We start from the raw sequence: 11,455 nt of genomic DNA on the forward strand, positions 1-11,455 counted from the left end.
ATCCACAAATCAATCAATGTGATTTGTCACATTAATAAGAGGATAAGAATCATATGATCCTCTCAATAGATGCAGAAAAAGCATTTGACAAAATACAACATCCTTCTTGATAAAAACCCTCAAGAAAGGTAAGGATAGAAGGAACATACCTCAACATCATAAAGGCCATATATGAAAGATCCACAGCTAATATCATCTTCAATGGGGAAATACTGAGGGCTTTTCCCCTAAGGTGAGGAACACAACAGGAATGTCCACTCTCACCACTGTTGTTCAACATAGTACTGGAAGTCCTCGCCTCAGCAATCAGACAACAAAAAGAAATAAAAGGCATCCAAATTGGCAAGGAAGAAGTCAAACTTTCCCTCTTTGCAGATGACATGACACTCTATGTAGAAAAACTGAAAGACTCCATCAAAAAATTGCTACAATTAATACATGAGTTCAGCAAAGCCGTAGGATATAAAATCAATGTACAGAAATCTGTTGCATTTCTATATACCAATACTGAAGAGAAATCAGGGAATCGATCCCATTCATAATTGCATCAAAAACCATAATATACCTAGGAATATACCTAATCAAAGAGGTAAAAGATCTGTATGCTGAAAACTATAGAACACTTACGAAAGAAATTGGAGAAGACACAAAGAAATAGGAAAACATTCCACGCTTATGGATTGGAAGAACAAATATTAAAATGTCTATTCTACCCAAAGCAATTTACACATTCAATGCAATCCTGATCAAAATAACACCAGCATTTTTCACAAAACTAGACCAAGCAATCCTAAAATTTTTATGGAACCAGAAAAGACCCTGAATAGCCAAAGTAATGTTGAAAGAGAAAAGCAAAGTGGGTAGCATCACAGTCCCAGACTTTAAGCTGTATTACAAAGCTGTAATCATCAAGACAGTATGATAGTGGCACAACAGATACACAGATCAACCGAACAGAAGAGAGAACCCAGAAATGCACCTACAACTATATATATATGGTCAGCTAATCTTCGACAAAGCAGGAAAGAATACCCAATGGAAAAAGGCTGTCTCTTCAACAAATGGTGTTGGGAAAACTGGGCAGCAATATGCAGCCACTTTTGAGGTGCCTGGGTGGCTCAACTGGTTAAGTGGCTGCCTTCAGCTCAGGTCATGATCTCAGAGTCTTAGGATCGAGCCCCACATTGGGGCTTCCTACTCAACGGGGAGTCTGCTTCTCCCTCTCCCTCTCCTCCCACTCATTCTCCCTCTCTCTCTCTCAAATAAACAAAATCTTAAAAAAAAAAAAAAACTGGACCATTTTCTTACACCAACACAAAAATAAATTCAAAATGGATGAAAGTCCTAAATATAAGGCAGGAAACCATCAAAATCCTAGAGGAGAACACAGGCAGCAACCTCTTTGACCTCAGACCTAGTAACTTCTTGCTAGACACGTCTCCAGAGGCAAGAGAAACAAAAGCAAAAATGAACTATTGGGACTTCATCAAGATAAAAAGCTTCTGCACAGGGAAGGAAATAATCAACAAAGCTAAAAGGCAACCAATGGGAAGGGAGAACATATCTGCAAATGACATATCTGATAAAGGATTAATATCCAAAATCTATAAAGAATTTGTCAAACTCCACACCAACCAAAAAACCAAATAACCCAGTTAAGAAATGGGCAGAAGATGTGACAAGACATTTTTCCAAAGAAGACATCCAGATGGCTAACAGACATGAAAAGATGCTCAACACCACTCATCTCAGGGAAATACAAATCAAAACCACAATGAGATACCACCTCACAGCGGTCAGAATGGTTAAAATTATCAACTCAGGAAACAACAGATGTTAGTGAGGATGTTGGTGGGAATGCAAACTGGTGCAGCCACTCTGGGAAACTGTATGGAGGCTCCTCAAAAAGTTAAAGATAATACTACCCTTGGGTACCTAAGTGGCTCAGTCGTTAAGCGTCTGCCTTCGGCTCAGGTCATGATCTCAGGGTCCTGGGATAGAGCCCCACGTCTAGCTCCCTGCTCNNCAGGAAGCCTCCTTCTCCCTCTCCCGCTATCCCTGCTTGTGTTCGCTCTCTCACTGTCTCTAATAATTAATCTTTAAAAAAAAATAAATAATACTACTTTATGATTCAACAATTACACTACTAGATATTTACCTGAAGGGTATAAAAATACAGATTCAAAGGGGTCCATGCACCCTGATGTTTATAGTAACATTATCAACAATAGCCAATTTATGGAAAGAGCCCAAATGTCCATCAACAGATGAATGGATAAAGAAGGTATGATATATATATATAAGGTATGATATATATATATGAATATTGCTCAGCCATCAAAAAGAATGGAATCTTGCCATTTGCAATAATGTGGATGGAATTAGAGCCCAAATGTCCATCAACAGATGAATGGATAAAGAAGGTATGATATATATATAAGGTATGATATATATATATGAATATATATATAAGGTATGATATATATATATATATGAATATTGCTCAGCCATCAAAAAGAATGGAATCTTGCCATTTGCAATAATGTGGATGGAATTAGAGGTTATTATGCTGCGAGAAATAAGAGTCAGAGAAAGACAAATATATGGTTACATTCATATGCAGAACTTAAGAAACAGAACAGATGAACACGGGGGAAGGGAAGGAAAAATAACGTAGAAACAGAGAGGGAGGCAAATCAAAAGAGACAACTATAGAGAACAAATTGAGGGTTGCAGGAGAGGAGGCGGCTGGGGGATGGGCTAAATGGGGGATGGGCATTAAGGAGAGCATTTGTTGGGATGAGCACTGGGTGTTATATATGTGATGAATCACTAAATTCTACTCCTGAAACGAATACCTCACTATAGGTTAACTAACTTGAATTTAAATTAAAAAAAAAAAAAAAAGGCTTCAAACGACAGGCTGACTCTTCTCGTTAGGGGCTAATGGAGCTGGTGACTTTAAGTTGAAGCCACTGCTCAACCGTTCTCAAAATCCCAGGGCACCTAAGAATTATGCTAAATCTACTCTGCCTGTGCTCTAGCCTATAAATGGATCAACAAAGCCTGGATAACAGCACATTTGTTTACAAGATGGTTTACTGAATATTTTAAGCTTACTGTTGAGATCTACTGCTTGGTAATATTTCAAAATATTATTACTCATTGCGCGCTACAGAGAAATCATTTGTGAAAGAAAAAGTCCATAAATGAGGCAAACTTCACTGTTGTCTTATTTTAAGAAATTACAACAGCCACACCAACCTTCAGCAACCTCTACAGCAGCCATTGACATTGAAGAAAGACCCTCCATCAGCAAAAAGATTATGACTCACTGAAAGCTCAAAGGATAGTTAGCATTTTTCTTAACAATTTATTTATCTATTTGAGAGAGAGAGTATGAGAGAACGCGCACAAGCATGCAAGGGGTATGGAGAGAGGAAGTAGTAGAAAGGGTCTTAAGCAGACTCTGCGCTGAAAGCAAAGCCTGAGTCAGGGCTCGATCTCACAACCCTGAGATCATGACCTGAGCTGAAACCAAGAGACAGATGCTTAACCAACTGTGCCACCCAAGGGCCCCGATGGTTAGCATTTTTTAGCAATGGCATATCTTTTAATTAAGGTATTTACATTGTATTTTTAGACATAATGCTATTGCACACTTAAGAGACTACAGTGTAATGTAAACATAATTTCTACATGCACTGGGAAACCAAAAAATTTATTTGACTTGCTTTATTGCAGTGGTCTGGAACCAAAACCACAGTATCTCCAAGGTATGCTTGAACACTTGGCTATAATCAAAACACATTGTGTGCATGAATCAAAATTTGGCAGCAGATCTGGGAAACCATTAAGGGGAATCAGTGAGCAGTGAGTAGGTTGAGAATTACTGGTCCCTTGGAGCTAAGCTCACCTTCAGAGCATACCATATTCTTCTGATTACCTCTTACTGCATAATTAATAGAGAGTTAACCACATCTTGGCTTTCTGTCCCAAGCCTACTCTGTCTGTGCTCTATAAACAAAGCCTGAATGAAAGTGCATCTATTTACAACATGGTTTACTGAGTATTTTAAGCCCACTGTTAAGAATTAACTGCTCAAGAAAAAAAAATTCCTTTCAAAATATTACTGCTCATTGACAATGCACCTGGTCACGCACAACTCTGATGGAGATGTACAAGAACATGAATGCTGTTTTCATACCTTCTAACATAACAACCATTCTGTAGTGCATGGATCAGGAATAATTTTGACTTTCAAGTCTTATTACTTAAGAAACACATGACAGGCTGCAGTTGCCATAGACAATGATTCCTCTGACGAATCCAGACAAAGTAAATTGAAAACCTGGAAAGGATTCACTATTCTAGATGCCATTAAGAACATTCATGATTCACTGGAAGAGGCCAAAATATCAATATCCACAGGAGTTTGGAAGAAGTTGATTCCAACCCCTATGGATGACTGTGAGGAGTTCAAGATTTCAGTAAAGGAAGAAATTGAAGATGTGGTAGAAATAGCAAGAGAACTAGAATTAAAAATGGAGCCCAAAGATGTGACTGAATTGCTGCAATCTCATGATTAAAGTTTTAATAGATGAGGAGTTGATTTTTTACAGATAGGCAAAGACAGTGGCTTCTTGAGATGGAATCTACTCCTGGTGAAGATGCTGTGAATATTGTTGAAAAGGCAACAAAAAGGTTTAGAATATTACATAATTTAGCTGTTAAAGCAGTGATAGTGTTAGAGAAGCATAACTCCAATTCTGAAAGAAGTTTTATTGTGAGTATAATGCTATCAAAAAGCATCTCATGCTACAGAGAAATCATGAAAGGAAGAGCCAATCAGTGGTGCAAACCTCAGTGTCGTCTTATTTTAGAACTTGACACAGCCACTCCAAACTTCAGCAACCAGAACCTTGGCCAGCAACCATCAATAATAAGGCAAGACCCTCCTCACAAACAAAAAGATTTTGACTTGCTGAAAGTTGAGATTATGGTTACCATTTTTTTGCAATATTTTTTACATTAAGGTATGTACATTGTTTTTTTAAGATGTAACACTATTGAACATTTAATAAACTACAGTTAAGTGTAAACATAACTTTCACATGAGCTGGGAAATCAGAATATTCATTTGACTCACTTTATTGTCATGGTCTAGAACCAAACTCTTAATATTTCTGTGGTATGCCTATATTTCGAGAACAGAATAAATAATATCAAGTATTGCAAAAAGGTAAGGACCAAAAACTCATGGATTGACTGACAAAATCACTGATGATTTGGATAGCAGTATCAATGGAATGATAGGAGCAGAAATAATTTTTCAATTACAGGCTAACATCAGGATATTTTGGCTTCAGTTCCAGACCACCACAATAAAGTTAAGTATTGCAACAAAGCTACCAAAAAACTTGGATCTTAGGGCTTTTTCTTCTTCTTTAACGACTGGAAGCTGAGCATATTTAAATTATCTGAGATGGAATCAATGGTGAGAAATCATATTTAGAGATTTCTGAAGATTTATATCCCACAGCATAAAGATGTACAACCCAAAGCACAGGCAAAGCGATCGACCTTAGAATGGTAATTCTCCTTCTACTGCAAATAGAGGAAAGACAGGTAGAATTCAGTTACATTTCTAAACAGGGGGATAACTAAGGAATAGCTGCAACTTTCTCTGTGATTAGAAAATTAGGTAGTAGGGGCACCTGGGTGGCACAGCGGTTAAGCATCTGCCTTAGGCTCAGGGCGTGATCCCAGCATTGTGGGATCGAGCCCCACATCAGGCTCCTCCACTATGAGCCTGCTTCTTCCTCTCCCACTCCCCCTGCTTGTGTTCCCTCTCTCGCTGGCTGTCTCTATCTCTGTCGAATAAATAAATAAAATCTTTAAAGAAAAAAAAAAAGAAAATTAGGTAGTAGAGATACTTGGGTGGCTCAGTTGGTCAATCGTCTACCTTTGGCTCAGCTCATGATCCTGGGGTCCTAGGATCGAGTCCTGCCACAGGCTCCTTGCTCAGCAGGGAACCTAGTTCTCCCTCTGCCTGCTGCTCCCCCTGCTTGTGCTCGCTCTCTCTCGCTCTCTCTCTCAGATAAATAAAATCTTTTTAAAAAATACAGATTTTATTTATCTGAGAGAGAATGAGAGAGAGACAGCACGAGAGGGGGGAGGGTCAGAGAGAGAAGCAGACTCCCTGCTGAGCAGGGAGCCTGATGGGAGACTCTATCTCAGGACTCCAGGATCATGACTGGAGGCAAAGGCACTTGCTTAACCCACTGAGCCACCCAGGCGCCTTAAATAAAATCTTTTAAAAAAGAAAAGAATGGGGCACCTGGGTGGCTCAGTGGTTAAGCGTCTGCCTTCGGCTCAGGGCGTGATCCCAGAGCTCTGGGATCTAGCCCCGCATCAGGCTCCTCCGCTGGGAGCCTGCTTCTTCCTCTCCCACTCCCCCTGCTTGTGTTCCCTCTCTCGCTGGCTGTCTCTCTCTCTCTGTCAAATAAATAAATAAAATCTTTAAAAAAAAAGAAGAAGAAGAAAGAAAGAAAAGAAAAGAAAATGAGGTAGTCTGCTAAGATGGCAAGGCTGGATAAGATTAAAAAAAAAAAAAAGCAAAGTCCTGATGGAGGAGAATCGAGTAGAAGTCTAAGTGATCCCAAGTAAAGGTATGGTAGGAACAGTGTAGTGATAAAGCTAAGAGTGAAGACTAACATTAATGTAGATGAGATTAGAGAAGTGATTTTTCCCATTGAAGGACCTACCCAAGTATCATATTGAACATACATGCTTATTCATGTATTATAAATAGCATCAACTTTATATACTTATTATTAAATCTTATTTTGAATACAATAATACTTGACTTAAAAAGTTTAATTCTTACTAACTCAGGTTACTATTTTTAAAAAATCAAAATGCTCTGTTCACATGGTAAGTTGCAAAATATTTCAACAATGATATATCAATTTGAATAAAGCAAAAAGTTAAAAATCACTGGTCTAGGTCAACCTATTCACTTTACAGAAAAGGAAACAGAATTCCGTAAGTTAAATGATTTACCCAAATTCAGCAACTTGCTATAGCAACAGAATTTTTAAAATAAACGGAACTTTCTACAGAAAATTGTTTTCCTATATTGAAAAATAACTCACTCTTTATCCTTCCAAATAGAAAGATTTCATAACTATCAACCTTTCTTTTAAGAATTTAAGAAAAGTTGCCACAAATATTGTTTATCATGCTTAAAAATTTAATTTTGTGTTCATCATGCTTATAAATATATTTTACAATTCTTAAGTCCTTACCTAAAGACCTTAATTCACAATTTTTATAAATTTCTTTGCCAAAAGTTATCAAGGAAAAATCGATATGCTGGGTCAATATAGATGGTACATTTTATTTTTACTGCTGTTTGAAGTTATTCCATTTCTTTTATGATCTTCCTCAACACAGCACTACAGACAGTCAACTAGAAAAGATGAATTTGGCAAGTGAGATGAATCCTATTTGTCTTACCAACACCTTAACCACTCAATTGGTATATTAAAAACAAAAACAAACAAAACAAAGCTCAGAATGTGCGCCAGGCATTGAGCTGTGTGCTGGAAAAACAATAGAATAGGAACTACTCATACTCCTATGTATAGAATACATATTAGAAGCTTACTAAATAACTGTCTATAGGAAGGAGCAATGTCAGTATTCCGATCAAAGCAAATATTTTTATTTATCCACAATGCTATACCTAAGGATTAAAAACATTATACCTTATCCTTCCTCACAGAATTTTACTTATTTTCATTTACTTAATTTTATGTTATGTTAGTCACCATACAGCACATCATTAGTTTTTGATGTAGTGTTCCATGATTCATTGTTTATATAACACCCAGTGCTCCATGCAATATGTGCCCTCCTTAATACCCATTACCGGGCTAACTCATCCCCCCGCCCCCCCCTCTAAAATTCTGTTTGTTTCCCGGAGTCGATAGCCTCTCATGGTTCATCTCCCCCTCTGATTTCCCCCCCTTCATTTTTCCCTTCCTTCTCCTAATGTCCTTCTCTCTGCTATTCCTTATGTTCCACAAATAATTGAAACCATATGATAATTCTTTCTCTGACTTATTTCACTTAGCATAATCTCCTCCAGTTCCATCCATGCTGATGCAAGTGTTGGGTAATCATCCTTTCTGATGGCTGAGTAATATTCCATTGTATATATGGACCACATCTTCTTTATCCATTCGTCCGCTTTAGGGCATCTAAGCTCCTTCCACAGTTTGGCTATTGTGGACATTGCTGCTATGAACATTGGGGTACATATGATCCTTCTTTTCACTACCTCTGTATCTTTGGGGTAAATACCCAGTCTCAAATTACTAGAACTCATACAGCAATTCAGTAATGTAGCAGGATACAAAATCAATGCACAGAAATCATTTGCTTTCCTATACACTAAAAATGTAACTATAGAAAGAGAAAATAGGGAATCGATTCCATTTACAATAGCACCAAAAACCATAGGATATCTTGGAATAAACTTAACCAAAGAGGTAAAGGATCTATACTCTAGAAACTACAGAACACTTACGAAAGACATTGAAGAAGACACAAAAAGATGGAAAAATATTCCATGCTCATGGAAGAATAAACACTGTTAAAGAAGAATAAAGCAACTTATAGAGAATAACAAAATCAATAAATAAGGAGAGGTACAAATAAAGTACAAAAAAACTAAATCCCAGAATGTGAGGCAAATTTAAGACAAATTAATAAAAAGTTGTATTTCCGCAGTGAAAAGTCTGGATCTCATTACTATAAGGGAAAGTACCAATGGAACATAAAAATAGTAAGAAGAATCATTTACTTAAACTTATATTACCTTACTGCTACATATCTAATCTTTTAATGTTGATGTTACTAGATACACGCATTCACTCCCATAAAATACACTTTAGGGCATGATCTCCATCACAAAGTCTGACCTCTCACTGCTATTCTCATTATTCTATTTTTATTTTTTTTTAAGATTTTATTTATTTATTTATTTATTTATTTATTTATTTATTTATTTATTTATTTATTTATCAGAGAGAGAAAGAGGCAGAGAGAGGGAGATGCAGACTCCCTGCTGAGCAAGGAGCCCAATGCAGGACTCCATCCCAAGACCCTGGATCATGACCTGATCTGCAGGCCGACTTAACCCACTGAGCCACCCAGGCATCCCTCATTATTCTATTTTTCATCGTGAAATTTTCATCAGCTTTCACGACGTTGAAAAAAATAATCTGTGATTACATACCGTGCATGAATGTTTCAACTTTATTTAACATTTTTAAATGACTACACAAACTCATCTTCATGTAATGCACAGAACTGGAAAAGTGCAAAAGAGGTACCATACACAAACGATTATGAAACTGAATACCCACAATGGTTGCGTCATCACCCCAACTAAGCACGGTTACTCATTTAAATCTCGTGGGATGTTGATGACTGCTCCCCATCTTCTTGCATTTACTCTCTTCTGAACTCACGAAGATTGCTCAGCACATAACCACACGGTACTAAGAAGGTCGCAAACAGCACCACGAGCCCAACGACGCTGTCCTGGAGAGAACACGGAGAGCGGTGTCAGTGCGTGCGGCTCGCTGGATCCGCCATTTGCTGCCTAACCAGATCCGCGTCAACCTTCCGAGGAAGTCTGGCTGTCGTCCTCGTAGTGCGGCCTGACGGAGCCTGAGCAGCAGGGTTTCCTTTCCCAGATGACCCAACCTCGATTTTTGGAAGACAACGCCTCTTTCTTCTAACGGTCCCCCAGTTCCGACCTCTGAACCCTGGAACCCAGATGCTGCCCAGGACTCCCCCCGTGGGAAGGCAGGTAACAGGCGTCGGCACCAAAGACGGCGTCTGAGGACGGCAGGCACCGTGTGGGGTTGGCGACGGCTCAGCCCTCGCCCTTCGCGCCCCGGAGGCGGCCTCCCAGGACCCCCAAAGGCCACCGGGAACCAAAGCCGCCACACGAGGCGCCCGCCTTCACCCCGTCTCCGCCCCTCGAGGCGCTCCCGCCTCAACTGCACGCTCCTCGCCCGCACCCTCGTCCGGCTCCGCGCCGCCCTGAGGCGTGGGCCCCCACTCACCGCGGACGACTTGGGGCGCTGACGGCGGCGGAGCTCCAAGCGGGCCAGGCGGCGGCCGAGTTGCAAGCCCAGAGGGGTCACACGGCGGCGTGGAAGCAGACAAAGAACCAGCAGGCGGGGCATGGCGTCCGCTGAGGTGAAGTGAGGCGAGGCCGACAGAACACCAAGCACGAGGCGAAGCGAAGTGAGGCGAGGCACGATGGCGCGAGCTTCCAGACGGCTGGTTTGCGCAGGCGCCCTGGACACAGGTCCCCTCCCCCTGCTCAACTCCGCCCCCGCCCCGCCCCTTCCGCTCAATAACCTGCTATGCTCCGCCCATACCACCCCCTTCCTTCGGCCCAGCCCCTTTTGCTCAACTCCACATTTGCACACGTTCCCTGCCATACCTCTCCTACCTCCCTGCACATCCCACCCCAGTTACTCCTCATCCCTGTGCCCCTGGGCTTGGTGTCTTCCGCTTTCCAAACTGCCCTCTCCCCTACTTGCTCTGCCCAGCTCCCCAACCCCACACACAGTATCTCGTAATTTTCTGCTGGGTAAAGCAAAAGACTCAACACCCTTCACTTATTTCACTTTGTCTTTCTGTCCACTGCACTTATACCTCTCAAAGGGCATTAATTCTCTTTGGCAGAGTTTATAACATTTATATTCTGTTTTCTAATGTTAATCAAGTTTTCCATACATTGTCTATAAATTAATTCCCAACATTCAAAACCAAAGAAGAATTATCTCTAGTGTGCTGATAATATAAAAAAATATTCACGGCAAGATCAAATAGTACTAGTATGGACCCAGTGGAGAAGGTGATGCCACTGCACTTGTAGCTCTTGAAGGAAAAGTGGCATGTGTTGTGATTTTTTAACATAATACTGTAATAAACCTTGATCTGCTCTCTAAGATGATGCGGTTTCTTCACACCATTTCCTTTTTAAGCCTATTGCATTCTAGAATTTCCTTTGATTGCCCCTCTCCTGCAACCTGATTATCTTCCTCTTTCTTAGATTCCTATTTCATTTTCCTGTAGTACATCCTTAAGCAGCTCTTTAAGGAATGGTCTGTAAATGATAAATTTCCCCAGTCCTTGGACTGAGTGGGAAAAAAAAAAAAAACAGTAGTAATAAAAAAAGTGAAGTAAGTAGTGGAAATAAAACAGAAACTTTATCTTGCACCCCCACTTAAATGCTAATTTGGCTGGCTGTAAATTCTAGACTCAAAATCATTGTGCCTCAGAAATTTTAAAGGCATTATTCCCTTGTGTTCTAGTATATAGTATAACTGATAAGAAGTGTGATGCTGATATATCTCAACCT

The 11,455-nt window shown here is 39.9% G+C and overlaps 1 protein-coding gene across 1 annotated transcript in view; it reads right to left on the minus strand.

Moving 5' to 3' along the window:
- Positions 1-9,304: 9,304 nt before the first annotated feature.
- The window catches only part of LOC121105213, a 6,521-nt gene continuing 4,370 nt past the window's right edge, over positions 9,305-11,455 (minus strand). Inside the window, exons 2-3 of the mRNA XM_040641502.1 lie at positions 10,146-11,453; positions 9,305-9,615 (exon numbers count right to left, since the gene is read on the minus strand). Of these exons, the coding sequence (XP_040497436.1) occupies positions 9,523-9,615; positions 10,146-10,529 (477 nt within the window). The 5' untranslated portion in view covers positions 10,530-11,453 and the 3' untranslated portion in view covers positions 9,305-9,522. The remainder of the gene's footprint in view (positions 9,616-10,145; positions 11,454-11,455) is intronic.

Source organism: Ursus maritimus, unplaced genomic scaffold (assembly GCF_017311325.1).
Source record: "Ursus maritimus isolate PB19 unplaced genomic scaffold, ASM1731132v1 scaffold_25, whole genome shotgun sequence".
Classification (NCBI taxonomy): domain Eukaryota; kingdom Metazoa; phylum Chordata; class Mammalia; order Carnivora; family Ursidae; genus Ursus; species Ursus maritimus.